This window comes from Castor canadensis, chromosome 6 (assembly GCF_047511655.1).
Source record: "Castor canadensis chromosome 6, mCasCan1.hap1v2, whole genome shotgun sequence".
NCBI lineage: Eukaryota > Metazoa > Chordata > Mammalia > Rodentia > Castoridae > Castor > Castor canadensis.
The window spans coordinates 41,666,846-41,684,244 of record NC_133391.1 but is presented as its reverse complement, the minus strand read 5'-3'; the positions used below and the strand labels follow the sequence as shown (position 1 = coordinate 41,684,244).

The 17,399-nt window shown below is 37.7% G+C and overlaps 1 protein-coding gene across 10 annotated transcripts in view; it reads right to left on the bottom strand.

Moving 5' to 3' along the window:
• The window catches only part of Erc1 (ELKS/RAB6-interacting/CAST family member 1), a 442,275-nt gene that overhangs the window by 277,418 nt on the left and 147,458 nt on the right, over positions 1-17,399 (bottom strand). For all 10 annotated transcript variants that reach the window (XM_074076350.1, XM_074076353.1, XM_074076356.1 and 7 more), the window contains 3 exons: positions 3,097-3,234; positions 1,886-2,026; positions 914-1,054 (listed from right to left, as the gene is read on the bottom strand). In XM_074076350.1, the coding sequence (XP_073932451.1) occupies positions 914-1,054; positions 1,886-2,026; positions 3,097-3,234 (420 nt within the window). The remainder of the gene's footprint in view (positions 1-913; positions 1,055-1,885; positions 2,027-3,096; positions 3,235-17,399) is intronic.

Sequence of the window (17,399 nt, the reverse complement as noted above, 5' to 3'; positions counted from 1 at the left end):
TGTGCCCTTAAAGGGGACACCTTGTCTCCTTTCCTCTCCACACTCTCTCCACCATGAGGTGAGCAGCCTTCCCCAGCCATATCCTGTGGTCATGATGCTCTGCCTCAGCACACACCTGGAAGCAGTGGGGCCAGCCAGGCATGGGTTGAAACCTCTGAAACTATGAGCCACGTAAGTATTTTCTACCTTAACTATCTACTCAGGTGTTTGTTACAATGACAAAAATTGACTAACCCACTTCTTATGAAGAACAAAAATGAAAGTCAACTGTCAAATCTGAATTGATTATAATTAGAATCCTTAATTTCAAAAAAAAGTACTTTCTTACTTATTCAAAAGTAACTTTAAGATACTAGATTTTCTTCCTTTTGTAGCTTCAGACAATTATTTTATTTTTGGCATTTCCAAAATTTAATTCATGGAAAGAGAACAAAACAAGAAGTCTCAAGACTAGGCTATATATATCCCCTTGTCGTCAGTAACCACATGAACTAGATACTCAAAAGCCTTGGTTCCAGTTAAGCTGATAGATGAAAGTGCTCTGAAAATAGATAGTAAATGTCTCTATCAGGTCATTACCAGTATGTTACAATATCTCCTTCTAGGAAGTCTGAGTCTCATGAAAAAAATATCATATAATTGAGATTTTTACATTATGGTCTCACATTTCACCTATAAGGGTAGCTGCATATTTTAATCTTCCTCTAAACTTGATTTTCTAAGACACTGGGGAGGCTAATAAATAAAACAAAGTAGGCTGTGAATACTAAGAAAATTAATGAAGGTATAAATGGCATTTCAAACTCTGAGGACTTTTTACTCCATTGATAAGTTAAGCTACATCAACAACCTAGAGTTATCTACTGTACTCTCATCTGAAGCAAAGCAAGAAAACGGTAACATTTCCTTCAACCTTTTTCAACTGTGATTCCATTTTCAGGCATTCCTCCTTCTTCTGCTCTAGAGCAATCTCTAGTGTCTTAAGCCGTGAATCTTTTTTCAGTCCTGAGGAAGCCAGGGAAGAAGCATGCTCTTTCAGATCCAAGAGTGAAGCCTAAAAGAAGCAAGGTACAACTATAGTAAATGCTAAACGAAATAAAACACATATCTAAAAATTTTAATTTATTATCACAGTGGCTTAAAGATTCTAGAACACTCATGAACTAATAAACAACATTAGCTTTCCCTTTTGAGTATCAATGGATTCCCAATAGCAACTGAACAGTAACTTAAGGAGTTCTCACAAAGTAGTACACTGAGCTCTGCAACTGCAGTCAACCTTAGTAACTACATTAACTTAAATAAACACTTTTCCCTTTTAGAAGGAAATTCTATTAGGAATTTATTTCCATAAATTTTCCTGACAATATTAGAGACAGACACCAAAGACCCTAATATATTATTATCTGATCATATAACATTAGGCTTTTTGGCTATTTAGGTCACATTTACAGGATCCTTCAAAAGCAAAACCAAAATACATCAAGTCATCTAATTTAATGGCTAATAGTTGTTACTAATAGTTTGTTATAAATAAGTTTTCCTCTTTTTTGCAAACTCCTTTTATCTGTCACTTTTCTTACCATTAGCACAATATTTCTCCAAATTTAACTGGGCTTCAGTTATTTTAGGATCCATAAAAATGTTATGAAAAGTAAGAAACCAATGGGAAAAACAGCAAAAGAGGTAAATAAAGACTTAGGAAATGAATCTATGTCTCTGCAAAGCTTCTTGAAATATCCCTTAAGGAATATTCACAAAAAGCCTGCTATCAGAATATTAAGAAAATCTTCCTCCAAATACTTTTTTATATGCATTTAAAGATAACAGATAAACGCAATGCAATGACTAAGCAATCCAAGTAATTCCATTTTCGTGATCTAACCTCCTTCTCTGAGAGGTCGCCTTGCAATAGGCTGACTTTTTCTCTCAAGTCTTTAAGATCTTTTTTGTAGTTATCCACTTCCTCTTGCTTCTCGCGCTCATCTCTGTCCCGCTGCTCCTTTAAGCGTTCAATTGTCCGCTCCTGGTAAGAAAGCACATCCACACATGAGGAGCTCTTTTTTGTGCTTACACACCTAATTCTGCTTCAGCTAATTACATTTGACACGTCTATCTTCTGTTCAGAAGCCATTCCAGTTTTCAAAAAATTTACCGTTTGAAGAATTCATCCTTCCCATCTTGAGGTAACAAAGATCTGGCTTGGTTTTTCTAAATATCAAGGTTTCTTTTCCTATTTTTTCAAATATGACTAAATATCACTGAAGTATTCTCTTGGAATATTTCCATTAAAACTCAGTTTCCAAGTAACTAAAAACCTTTAGGACAATAACAAAAAGTTACCCAGAAGAAAAGCAGGGAGGGTGGGGAGGAAGCCTAGAGTATAAAGAGCAAAGGCAAGGAAAAAAATCACTAAAACTTCTACTGACAGGTGCTCAGAAAGTTTAAAATTTGAAACAATTCCAGTGTATTTCCAGGTGGTATTTCTAAATATATTCAGGGAGCAAACTTGATCCTGGTAGGCAACCTGAAGCATTCTGAATCCAAGAAAGTTAAGGAACAGTGTCCCCCATCCCTCTAAAAAGATTCAATCAAAATGTTCCAAAGAGATTCCTAAACCACATATTGAGACAGTAATACAAGTCATGTTAGGCCACTTCTTTAGTCAACTATTCCTGAAAAAACTATTCCTACATAAATGATTAAAATTTGTGAGTATTATGCACCAAAGTAGTAAGGTAAAGAAGTACTAATTATGTATTCCTCCTGATACTCAGCAGCGGGTATTGTCTAGTTGACCATATAAATAAAAGGAAATTTTCTTTGTCCTCAGAAAACAGCAAATAGGAAACATGTGACTGATTCTTTACAAATTTCAGCCGTGGCCCTCTACTGTAGACTTCACCTTGCCTAATAGCAGGTGTTTAAGTCAATAGCAAGAAAATGGATTTTCTTTCTTCTTTATATTAAGTCTCTGTCGCAAACAGCAAAGAACTCTTTTCCTGCAAGGGATTTCTTCTGTATTTTATAATGAATTTTCAAGTGACAAGAAAGCAGAATAAAAGTCTCTGCAAAGAACCTGGGCCAGTCACTCACTTTCTCTGCAAGGGCCTCCTCCAAAGTCGTCAAGGCAGTGTCAGTATTGGTGGTGTCGGCCTGCAAGGATTTGACCCGTTCTTTCAGGCTGCTCATCTGCTTTTCCTTATCTCTAAGCTGCTCCTGAAGATTTTCAATCTGAGAAAAAAAGACATTAAGATGGAAAAAGCACAATAAAAATCATCCCAGTCAGAAATAGATCAGGGTTGTTTCTGTGTGTCTGTATTCAGTGAAAATAACTTAGTCTAAGAGTTTCAGAGTTATATGCAAAGATTTAAGGCCACAATTTAGCACCAAACTGAAAAAAGGTGCACATGGCTACAAACATACACACATATACACAAATCCCTAACAAAACAAGGATGGGAGCTAGGATGAAGAGAATGACAGAGAGGAAAGCCACGAGAAGGGCAAGTACCTCTAAAATGCCACTGTAAATGCCAAGAGATTTTCCTTCATGAAGAAAAGTGGGAGGACAAAGGACAGAGCAACTAGATAGCAAAAAAATCAGCTGTACAAAGGGAAAACTTGAAATGGTTCAAGTGGTAGAGAGCCTGCCTAGCAAGAGTAAGGCCCTGAGTTCAAACTCCAGTACTGCCAAAATAATCTGTATCAAAGGAAAAACTTTTTAAATGCTAGTGTTAGATTTTTTTATATCATCCTTTACCTAAACAGCAAGGATTTTCAATGAAATTTCTTATTGTAGCTACTCATTCCCTCTTACACTTATGGACATTTATTCAAAAAAAATTATTGAATTCTTTATTACATGCCAGGCACTAGTGAAAATGAAGACACCCAATTTTATAATATGATGAGATGGTAAGAGACTCCCCCATTATGAATCTGAAGCCAAACTACACATGGGCTTATATATCTAAGGAAATTTTATTCTAGAGGGATGGGAAGCACTTAAAAATCTAGAGATTTTTAAGCACAGAAAAGGCCTGGCCGTTTTAGTTAGATAATTCTGGTGGCTGCAGAGGGAAATTTAAACTAACTTGCATACAGACATGAAAATTAATTCCAGGGTTTTATCTGTTCAGAAAAGAGATTATGGGAAGCAAACCAGGTGTGATGGTACACACCTATAATCATATCACTCGGTGGCTGAGGCAAGACAGAAGGATTGATATCTGAGGGCAGCCTTGGGCTACATAAATTCAAAGTCAGCCTGAGCTACTTTTTGACTGCTTTATTTCTCTGTAATGTTTTCCAGTATTCTTTTTGTTGTTGTGCTGAGGGTACACTGTGACATTTACAAATGTTCTTACAATATATCATAGCTGAATTTAGCCCCCCATCATTATTCTTTATACTCCCTCCCCCTGCAAAAGAGTAATAGCCCAAGCAGGTGTAGCGTTAAACAGTGGTTAAGATAGAGAAAACCTGTAAGACAGAGAACAAGCTGCTACATTTGTGTGATTTCTTTCTTCGTGGGGCGGGGAGCCCACTGGTATTTGAACTTAGGCCTCACTCTTGCTAAGCAGGCGCCCTTACAGCTAGAGTCACTCCACCATGGGCTACACACATTCAAGAAACACTGTGAAGCTGGATGCTGGCTACTTGAGAAGGCTGAAACAGGAAGGACTATGGTTTGATGCCAATCCATGCAAATAAAGTTCTAGAGACCCCATCTCAACAGCTTGGTGTGGTGACATATGCCTGTCATCCCAAACTATGTGAGAGGCTGAGATCAGGAGGATTGTAGTTCTAGATAACCCTGAGCAAAGATGTTTGCAAGACCCCATTTCCACAGAAGAAAGCTGTCACCTCAGTGATGGAGGTAAGTGTGAAATAGGAGAATCAAGGATTGACACAGTCCAGAATGGACTGGGCAAAAGCAAGGCTCTCTCTCCAAACTAGAGCAAAAAGGCTACAGGCATGACTCAAGTGGTAAAGCGCCCGCCTAGCAAGTATGAAGCCTTTGGTTCAAACCTCAGTTTGAATTGCCAAAAAAGAAATAAGAAAGAAATACTATTTTTAAAATGTCCTATCACTAGAGAGATTCAAGTACACAAGAAAGAAAAATATTAAGCAAAAATATGAGAGAAAACTGAGGTACATGTAAGTTCAGTGGTAAGAGCACCTGCCTATCATGCAGGAAGCTTTGGCTTCAATCCCTAGCACATAAAAATTCTAGGGAGATATTTTTAGTTTTACTTTTTGGGTTTTTTGAGGTAGGGTCTCACTATGAAGCCCAGCTGGCTTTGAACTCAACAGTGATCCTGCCATCTCAGGCTCCTGTGTGCAATATTATAAGTGTGCACCACCATACCCACTTCCTAGGATATTTTTAATAAGCTAAAGGAAAATTATAAATAAGCCAACTATTCTAGAACTCACAAAGTTCATTCACTCAACACATGTTTGAGTTAAGTTCTAGCTATCATTCAGGCACTTTTCCAGGTGTTGGAAACACAGAAGTAACCAAAATAGACCAAAATTTGTGCCTTGTGGAGCATATATTCAAGTATGACAGACGAATGAAGGAATTTGTGAATGAATATACTAAGTAGGATGGTGGTGAGTTCTATGGAGAAAAATGAAGCAGAAGGATAAATTATAGGCTCTTCTTGACCTAATACTAGAACTAGCTAGTTTACTTTACATGACTTTCAAAATGCAATATAAATGTTATCTCCTTTGGGAAGACTTTTTTGCTCTTACCCCCTCATGAGAAAAAAACTCTTGAGAATAACATGATCATTGACTGTACCCCATTACACATATACATGTACATATTTTTATATGAATACCCATAACACACCTCTCCATTCTTCCATCTATCTGTTACAACATCAAGCCCCAACCACATGAATTGTCTTATACATGTCTCTGCAAGTAACACGGATCCTGCCCCTCTACCCCAATTTTGTATCATGTGCTTCCTATCAGGCTTTTAAGTAAAGATTGGTTCCGTAAAGCTGGGTGCCAATGGCTCAAACCCGGAATCCTAGCTACTCAGGAGTCAGAGATCAGGAGGATTGAGGTTTGAAGTTAGCCAGGGCAAAAGAGTGCATGAGGCCCTATCTTGAAAACAGCTCAAGGTATAGGCCTTGGAGTTTAAACCCAGGAACCACAAAAAAAAAGGTATTAATCAGTAAATGAATAAAATTAAGTTTGGACTTTGTTAAACTATATTCTAGCATACGCATAAACTCAGGAACTCCAGAATCCTAAATCCAACCTTCAGATATAGTTTCTTACATTCAACTTAGTATAAGCTCTTCGAGAACCTGCTTCATTCCACTGGAAAGAAAAGTCCCTTTCTAGAGTCAACAAGAACTCCAGAGGCAAAAGCAAATTAGCTGAGCAGAGTTTGGATAAATTTAGAAAAGGATACCAGGAATACTTTAAGGCTTGAATTTTCATTCTTCAACACTCACACAGTTGAACCACTCACTGAAGTACCTGAAACAGGCTATAATGTTTCCAGTGCCAACAAGAGTCCAAAGCTGATTGTGAGAGAACAGCTCAGAACAAAGGAAATCATTAGTCTTCCTTTGATTTAATCAGACGGAATCTCTTATGGACCAAAACTCAGGTAAACTCACAACCCCTACAGAAAACTCTGCCATTCAAAAATCCTTTATTCTGCTGGGCACCAGTGGCTCATGCCAATTCTATTCAGAAGGCAGAGATTAGGAGAATCAAGGGTTGAAGCCAACTCAGGCAAATAGTTCATGAGAGACCCTATCTCAAAAATACCCAAAACAAAAAAGGTCTGGTGGAGTGGCTCAAGTGGTAAAGCACATGCCTAGCAAGTATGAGGCCCTGAGTTCAACCCCCCAGTACCCCTCACCCCCACCCCCACCACCAAAAAAACCACTCATATTCTGCATCCATACAGAACACAATGACCTGGTGTTTGCCAGTTTAACGAGCAGGTCATTCCAATTGTTAATATGTACAGCTATCCAAAGAAAACATACAGTTATGCTGTTGACTATGCTTTCTTGTCAAGAAAGGGCAGTATAATAATCATTATTCAAAATGGAATTTCATAGACCCAATCCAGTTTTACAGTCAAGAAAACAGACTTATTTTATGAGCTCACCTAATATAAAATAGCCCTACATGCATATTAAGAATAATACTCTTCTTTTTCCTCCATCAGCATCTAGAGAAATTAAGGAATTAAATGAATTTAAGGAATTAAAATGTTAGCAACTACTTTTATAATTTATATATGGGTTAAAAACTATTAAAAAAAAACAATTATTCTTTGCTTTTTTTTTAAATTGTGCTGATATACTCAGGTGTAAAAGTTGCTGAGCCAGATGAAAGACCCACTAGCAAGCTAACCCTAAGCTACTACTTTCTTCTTGATTTCCCACCTGTCTCGACAGATTGACTGCTGAGATGGAAGGGAGGAAAACAATGGTTATTCTTAGACTCCTATTTAATTCTAAAGAATAAGCATTCCATAGAGAAAGGATCTCATAAAATAAAAAAAGAACACTGGACACTAAAATTGCCTCCTTTGGGCAAGCTGCCATTAGTGAGGAAGACCTGAAATAGACACAGACCTGTGCAAACCAGCACGTAAGCACTGAACAAATCCAAAAGATGTAGGAGTGTTGTGCGTCTATAAAAATACTTTTCTTCATCCAACAGCACAACAGATAACAGCTGAGCCCTACTGAAGGCTCCTTGTGCATATACTCACTTCGGTTGTCATTCAAAATTGTGCTGTTTTGATCAAGGACCTCTCTGGGTTTATATGTGTCACTAACCAGCTGGTGTATGATTACTGCCACATTATTCTTGTCATTAGTCTTTCTTCTTTTTCGTTCATCTAATGTTGATATAAAAACTGCTCACTTTGATAGTCCCACATCATATCATTTCAGCATTTGTTACACCATTTCCGTAAAATATTTAGCTGAGATCCTACTGTATACCAAATATGACTATTCAATGCAAAAAGCATTGAATACAATAGGTAGGAGAAAAGATGGATCCATTATGCACATATTTGAATGTAAGAAAAAAGATTGGAATTATTTTTAGTGGAAAAATATCCACTTAAATATGCTCAGGAGCCAGGTGTAGTGGTTCACGCCTGTAATCCCTATAAGAATATCTACTAAAAACACATTTTGTTGAAGCAAAACCATTGAATCCCTAAAACAACAATATGATAACAAAACACCAATAATAGTAGTGGTGGAAGGAAAAGGTAGTGGTGATAACAGGAGCAGCCAATTCTTTTTTTTCTTACACAGAATTTATATTATATTAAGTATTACAGACAACCTAGAGGTGATTTAAAGTATACAGGAGGTTGTGCACAAGTTATGTGTAAACCAAGCCACTTTATATAGGGGACTTGAGCATCTGCAGATAGCCAACTCTTAAAGCATAGTGGCATGCGCCTACAATCTCAGCAATCAGGAGGCAAAGGCAGGAAAAATCACAAGTTAGAGAACAGCCAAGGCTACAAAGTGAGACCCTGTCTCAAGTCCCCTCTCTATAAAGGAGTGCCTATGTACGGCCCAGGCACTGTTGAACATGATATATGTAACAATAGTTAACCATCACAAGACCATGAAATAATAATGTGGCAATCTGGCTCTAGAATCCTGCTTTAAGTCACTATAATAAACAAGTATTACATTTTATAGTGAGAAAAAAAGTCACCTCACAAAGTATTTTTCCATAAACCATACCTTATCATGGTGCTTATTTTAAGATAAGTTACTATAATCAGTGATATTAAAAATAGACCCCCTAATGAAGCAATGAATGAAAGGTAAAGGTAGCAAGCTAGTGCACCTTTCATGGAAATACATCTTTCATGGAGCAACATGCATCTAATTACAATATACTAAAGCTTGTAGAGAGAACCAAAGACACTTGATACACAACAACTTCAGTATGATGATGGTATTAAAATAATGTTTTCTGTGACTTTCAAGGCTAAAGGAAAATAGGGATTTAAATTTGTGACATGTGGACTAAGGAACCACTGACAATAAGGTGTAATATCCCTCCTCCATCCCAAGGTCTGGCCAACTGTACTTTCAGTTACTGGGGCTTAATCACAGTCTTAACCTAGAAGGTAACACCCACGCACAGGAAATCAATGTGAGTCAATGCCCTGTATAGCTATCCTTATCTCAACCAGCAAAACCCCTTGTTCCTTCCTATTATTGCTTATACTCTCTACAACAAAATTAGAGATAAGGGCAAAATAGTTTCTGCTGGGTATTGAGGGGGGGGAGCGGGAGGGGGTGGAGTGGGTGGTAAGGGAGGGGGTGGGGGCAGGGGGGAGAAATGAACCAAGCCTTGTATGCACATATGAATAATAAAAGAAAAATGAAAAAAAATAAAATAAAATAAAAAGAATTTAGCAGAAGCAAAAAAAAAAAAAAAGAAAAATTCTACAAATGAACAATTCATAAATTTTCAATTGCATGCTGTTTCAAGTAGTATGAAAAAATCTCATATGGTCCTGCACAGACAGGAATCAACCCATTGCGTAGATGCTCATCCTGAGTATGCTACCACCCATTTGTCACTTAGGAGCCACCTTAGTTATCAATGGACTACCTCAGTGTATCACAGCTTAAGTTGTAACTTAACTTATTACATAGGCACTATATCATCTCATATCACAAGAAGAAAGATGAATACAATACAGTAAGATAATTTGAGGGCTGAAAATGTGGCTCAAGTGCTAGAGTGCCTGCCTAGCAAGCACAAATCTCTGAGTTCAAACCCCAGTAATGAAAAACAACAAAAAAAGACTACATAACTTTTAATATAGGATACTATTATAACTGTTTTATTGTTAATGTTAATCTCTTGCTGTGCCTAATTCATAAGTTAAATTTTGTCATAGGTTTTCATGTTTAGGAAAAACAGTATACATAAGGTTTGGTACTATGTGTCTTTTCAGGCATCACTGGGGGTCTTGGAGCATACCCCTGCAGATAAGAGAAAACTGCTTACCTGGAACAGGCTTTTCTTCTGTTACCTGAATAACTTTTTTTTTTTTTTTGGGTGGGACTGAGGTTTGAACTCAGGGCTTCGTGCTTACAAAGCAGGCAATCCATGGCTTGTGCCACACCTCTGGTCTATTTTGTTCTGATTATTTGAAAGATGGAGTCTCTTGAACTATTTTTCTGGGCTGGACTTGAACTGCAATCCTCCAGATCCCAGCCTCCTAAGTAGCTAGGATTATAGGACTGAGCCACTGGCACCCAGCTAAATAATTTTATTTTTAATACTGAAAAATTAAGAAACTGATTGTTGTAGAAAATGATACATTTTATAACCCCATGGGCTTTTTTCCTACTCTATGTTTACTCTACCTGATATAGAAAGAAATCATTAAGTATCTATTAGCATGTATGCAATTTCTGCATGAGCAGACTTTTTTAGAGATCAAAGGAACTGGCATTCATTCTAAAGAGAAAGATCAGTGGTGAATTCAAAAGAAATATGTTGCAATTAGGACAGTTCAATTTGCTGAGTTAGAAAGAGTATAGAAATAAAATAGTTACTACATTATACAAAGGCTTTCTTCCATACAATTTTTATTTGAGAGCGAGAGAAACTGAGGAGACCAGAAGGAAACTAATAAAATGCTACATGCTGAGTTCATCAAATCTGCATACCTATTCCTCATTGAGGTCTTTTGTTTTCGTTTTTATCAGCATTGCCCAGTTGTGGAGCTATCATGGTTCAACGTGGGTGATTTATTTCTAGTCAAGTGGAACTGATTACTCTGCCTGTGAGTAGAGGTAGAAGAGGCTTCCTCTGGGATACAGTTCCTAAAAAAGAATCCCAGAAAACTTCGTGCAATCACCAGGCTCACTTAAGTATCACTTAAAGAAAAGGAAATTTTTGATCATACCTCCACAGCCATTTTAAGTAGCATCAAATTTATTATATGAACCCAGTTATTGAGAAAGGCTCTGACCTTTACTTTCTTGGTCAATACTTTTCAGTATTAATGGCAGAAGTACAGTGGTATGAACTTATCACAAGCTGGCAAGGAAGGAGCCACAGAAATGAACAGTGAATTTTTCCTTTACATTCTCAGACCCCTAATTTCTGATGAATTGTCTGCCTACCACCCTAAAGTATGATGAAGTGTACCAATAGGTACGACTATAATTTACGAAAAGAGCAGGTTTTGCCCAGGCTGTTTAAATTGGCTCCAAAACTTTACTTACCCAGACATGTTTCTAGAGATTAGTAGGCACAAGAACACCACAATCTTAAGACAGTCTAAGCAAAATTTTCAATTCAAGTCAGGTTTCCGCATCAGTACAGTACTATGCTTTCCTTATACATATACACTTATGACAAAATTTAATTTATAAATTAAGCACAATAAGAGATTAATAACAAAAATTAAAAATAAAATATTGTAGCAATATACTACAATAAAGTTGCTACATCACTATTCTTGTGCTTTTGGGGATGATCTGAAGCAAAACAAGGACTTTGTGAATACAAGAACTGCAATACCACAACTGATCTGAGAGACACTTGATCAGATAACTGAGACTACCAGGTGGGTAGTATATATATATATTGTGGATACGCCAAATGAATGATTCATGTCCCAAGTGGAATGGAGCAAGGCAATGTGAGATTTCATCACATATTCAGTACAGCTGCACAATTTAAAACTAGGAACTATTTATATCTGGAATTTTCCATTTGATGTTTTCAGATTCCTTCAGACAACCGAAACCACAGAAAGTGAAACTGTAGGTAAGGTAGGACTATTGTATACAGGAAGTGCACGTATAATCCTTAGGAAAACACATTCAGAGTCCACTGCTCCAAAGAGATTTTTTCAATTGCTGGGAAGGGAAGTATGTTCCATGACAGACTTGTTCATAATATCGATATTAAATTAGGGACCTCTTATACTAAAACAAATGGATAAAATGAAGAAAGAGCTGGCAAGACCAAAGTCACTGCAGTCAAGTTCTGCCTAGGAAACAATTATGGAAATAGTTCAAATTCTTCTTATATCCTGTGAGCATATACTAAAACTGACACACATCATAGTGCTGAACTTGTTGAGAAGACAAAGAGGACACATAAATCCATCCTGGCAATCCTTCTGAAGCAGGAGTGATGGAGAGCTGTACACACCACCTCAGTTCACATCATCTATGTGAATACTGCCCCTTGAAGTTTTACAACTATTGTGGCTGTACAGATAGGGCCACCTCAGACCTAACAGCTCACTACTCTTCAGTGATGACAGAACCCTGTATGCTTTTTAAATAATTAAAGCAATGCCCTATGCTTAGTACCAAAAAAAAAAAAAAAAACAAAGTTGGGGAAATTTGAGCACATAGGAAGTTGGCTAAATTAAACACAGTATACCACTGAGCAGAATATTATACAACCATTACAACTCATATTCTTGAAGATTAATTAAAGACATGGAAGCATGATTATATGCTATTACATTAAATGAAAGGTTACCAAAAAGTATGTCCAACATTCTGCCAACTGAAAATAAGGAAAAGTTTATTTTTACATAGATTTTTTTCCTCTTTATAGCTTTTCCATATTTATTTTAAATAATCAGAGTAGATACCAATAATTTTTTTTATTATTTTTTTTTATTCATATGTGCATACAAAGCTTGGGACATTTCTCCCCCCTGCCCGGCCCCCGCCCCGCTACCCGGAAGAAACTATTTTGCCCTTATCTCTAATTTTGTTGAATAGAGAGTATAAGCAATAATAGGAAGGAACAAGGGTTTTTGCTGGTTGAGATAAGGATAGCTATACAGGGAGTTGACTCACATTAATTTCCTGTGCGTGTGTGTTACCTTCTAGGTTAATTCTTCTTGATCTAACCTTTTCTCTCGTTCCTGGTCCCCTTCTCCTATTGGCCTCAGTTGCTTTAAAGTATCTGCTCTCGTTTCTCTGCGTTGAAGGCAACAAATGCTAGCTAATTTTTTAGGTGTCTTACCTATCCTCATACCTCCCTTGTGTGCTCTCGCTTTTATCATGTGCTCAAAGTCCAATCCCCTTGTTGTGTTTGCCCTTGATCTAATGTCCACAAATGAGGGAGAACATACGATTTTTGGTCTTTTGGGCCAGGCTAACCTCACTCAGAATGATGTTCTCCAATTCCATCCATTTACCAGCGAATGATAACATTTCGTTCTTCTTCATGGCTGCATAAAATTCCATTGTGTATAGATACCACATTTTCTTAATCCATTTGTCAGGGGTGGGGCATCTTGGCTGTTTCCATAACTTGGCTATTGTGAATAGTGCTACAATAAACATGGGTGTGCAGGTGCCTGTGGAGTAACCTGTGTCACAGTCTTTTGGGTATATCCCCAAGAGTGGTATTCTGGATCATATGATACCAGTAATTTTAATGATAGTGACAAAAGGAAAAATTTTCTAAATTCTATCCAAAAAATCTTAGGAAATATTGTTTTATCTTATATTTTATATTGTATTATCCACTGTAGGGGTTTCTGTGGGACATGTAAGCTCTACCTTATTTAACTCATACCTTTCATGGGCCAATTCTGTGAGATCAAACAAATTAAGCTGTAAGATTTTTGGAGTTTTCTGCAATGCCAGAGGAGGACTGGGAGTCAAGAAATGAAAGAAACCAACACTTTCAAAAGCAGATTAAAATACATATTTTAAATCATAGATTTAAAATACAAATTCAGCTGGTGGAGTGGTTCAAGTGGAAGAGCATCTGCTTAGCAAGTGTGAAGCCCCAAGTTCAAACCCCAGTACTGCCAAAAAAAAGAAAAGTTTTAAAATACAAATTCAAATTCATCTTACCAAATTTTACTTTTAGCCTGACCTACTTTTATGGCTTAAAGATACTAACTTGTACTAATATTCCACTCTAGATTCTACCCAAAGCTGGGTTCCCAGAAAGCAGACCTTGAGACAGACACTTCTGTACAAAGGTGATTGGAGGGTGCTCTTGAGAGCTACACTGGTAGAAAGGAAGAAATGAGAATTGTGCAGAGGGGGAGATTCAGCTGCCTGGAAGAACCCAAGGATTCAGACAACCCTGCACAGCACTCAGAAGCTGTTGTCCCAAAACAGGGCAAAGGGTTGCAGCCTGACAGCTCACAAGGATCCGTCACTGGATACCAACGGGAAGGGGCATGCTCTGGAGCAAAGCTGGTCTCTTTAGCTGAGGCAATCTCCACAGGGTTGACAACTGTGCTGTCAGCAGCACTTACAGCATCTAGGGGAGTGAGACCTTCAGCCCTAAGGGGGATAGGGTCACTCATCACAGAATCCATTATACCCAACAGCTATATTCGTTCTAGTTAAATTATAGTTAACATCAAATTGTAGTTCTCTCAACTTCTGTTGTAATTTGAGTCACACATAGAAGTTTTTCTTGTATCCCAACTTGGTGGTTCCACAGATGGCGGGTGTTTTTAATCAAGAGTTCATGGGTGAACTTTAAGATGTATATGACACTCCAGTTCTCATAAATGAGCTGTGTACAATTTTACAGAGAGGGCCCATAGCTTTCATCAGACTGTCAAAAGAGTAGAAGTTAAAAATCGCTGATCAATGGCATTCTTTTCAAGTACCCAGTGTTCAAAACAACCAGCCCCTCACTTAAAGTGGCTTGCTTAGCTGCCTTATATAAATATCAAGCTTGCCAATGTATAAAGGCAGAGTTTGGCCTGGGTGAGATACAGAGAAACAGGTCCAAATGTCAGTTCCTTACCCATAGGGAATAGATAGAAGCCCAAGGAGCTTACCAAATTTACTATTTTTTCTGTATAAAATTGGATGATTTCTCTAACCTTAAAAATTCCTTCAACGGCACTATTCACAATAGCCAAGTTATGGAAACAGCCAAGATGCCCCACCACCGATGAATGGATTAAGAAAATGTGGGATTGGTAGAATCAACATAGTAAAAATGTCAATACTCCCCAAAGTAATCTACATGTTTAATGCAATTCCCATCAAAATTCCAAAGACATTCATTAAAGAGATCGAAAAATCTACTGTTAAATTTATATGGAAACACAAGAGGCCACGAATAGCCAAGGCAATACTCAGTCAAAAGAACAATGCAGGAGGTATCACAATACCTGACTTCAAACTATATTACAAAGCAATAACAATAAAAACAGCATGGTACTGGCACAAAAACAGACATGAAGACCAGTGGAACAGAATAGAGGACCCAGATATGAAGCCACACAACTATGAGCAACTTATCTTTGACAAAGGAGCTAAAAATATACGATGGAGAAATAGCAGCCTCTTCAACAAAAACTGCTGGGAAAATTGGTTAGCAGTCTGCAAAAAACTGAAACTAGATCCATGTATATCACCCTATACCAAGATTAACTCAAAATGGATCAAGGATCTTAATATCAGACCCCAAACTCTTAAGTTGATACAAGAAAGAGTAGGAAATACTCTGGAGTTAGTAGGTATAGGTAAGAACTTCCTCAATGAAACCCCAGCAGCACAGCAACTAAGAGATAGCATAGATAAATGGGACCTCATAAAACTAAAAAGCTTCTGTTCATCAAAAGAAATGGTCTCTAAACTGAAGAGAACACCCACAGAGTGGGAGAAAATATTTGCCAATTATACATCAGACAAAGGACTGATAACCAGAATATACAGGGAACTTAAAAAACTAAATTCTCCCAAAACTAATGAACCAATAAAGAAATGAGCATGTGGACTAAACAGAACTTTCTCAAAAGAAGAAATTCAAATGGCCAGAAAACACATGAAAAAATGCTCACCATCTCTAGCAATAAAGGAAATGCAAATTAAAACCACACTAAGATTCCACCTCACCCCTGTTAGAATAGCCATCATCAGCAACACCACCAACAACAGGTGTTGGCGAGGATGTGGGGAAAAAGGAACCCTCTTACACTGTTGGTGGGAATGTAGACTAGTACAACCACTCTGGAAAAAAATTTGGAGGCTACTTAAAAAGCTGGACATCGATCTACCATTTGATCCAGCAATACCACTCTTGGGGATATACCCAAAAGACTGTTACTCCAGAGGCACCTGCACATCCATGTTTATTGCGGCACTATTCACAATAGCCAAGTTATGGAAACAGCCAAGATGCCCCAGCACAGACAAATGGATTAAGAAAATGTGGTATCTATACACAATGGAATTCTATGCAGCCATGAAGAAGAACGAAATGTTATCATTCGCTGGTAAATGGATGGAACTGGAGAACATCATTCTGAGTGAGGTTAGCCTGGCCCAAAAGACCAAAAATCGTATGTTCTCCCTCATATGTGGACATTAGATCAAGGGCAAACACAACAAGGGGATTGGACTATGAGCACATGATAAAAGCGAGAGCACACAAGGGAGGGGTGAGGATAGGTAAGACACCTAAAAAACTAGCTAGCATTTGTTGCCCTTAATGCAGAGAAACTAAAGCAGATACCTTAAAGCAACTGAGGCCAATAGGAAAAGGGGACCAGGAACTACAGAAAAGGTTAGATCAAAAAGAATTAACCTAGAAGGTAACACCCATGCACAGGAAATCAATGTGAGTCAATGCCCTGTATAGCTATCCTTATCTCAACCAGCAAAACCCCTTGTTCCTTCCTATTATTGCTTATACTCTCTCTACAACAAAATTAGCGATAAGGGCAAAATAGTTTCTGCTGGGTATTGAGGGGGGGGAGCGGGAGGGGGTGGGGGCAGGGGGGAGAAATGAACCACGCCTTGTATGCACATATGAATAATAAAAGAAAAATGAAAAAAAAATAAAAAAGAAAAAAAGAAAAAGAAAATGTGGTATCTATACACAATGGAATTTTATGCAGCCACGAAGAAGAACGAAATGTTATCATTCTCTGGTAAATGGATGGAATTGGAGAACATCATTCTGAGTGAGGTTACCTGGCCCAAAAGACCAAAAATCGTATGTTCTCCCTCATAGGTGGACATTAGGTCAAGGGCAAACACAATAAGGGGATTGGACTTTGAGCACATGATAAAAGCAAGAGCACACAAGGGAGGGGTGAGGATAGGTAAGACACCTAAAAAATTAGCTAGCATTTGTTGCCTTCAATGCAGAGAAACTAAAGCAGATATCTTAAAAGCAACTGAGGCCAATAGGAGAAGGGGACCAGGAACGAGAGAAAAGGTTAGATCAAAAAGAATTAACCTAGAAGGTAACACACAAGCACAGGAAATTAATGTGAGTCAACTCCCTGTACAGCTATCCTTATCTCAACCAGCAAAAACCCTTGTTCCTTCCTATTATTGCTTATACTCTCTCTACAACAAAATTAGAAATAAGGG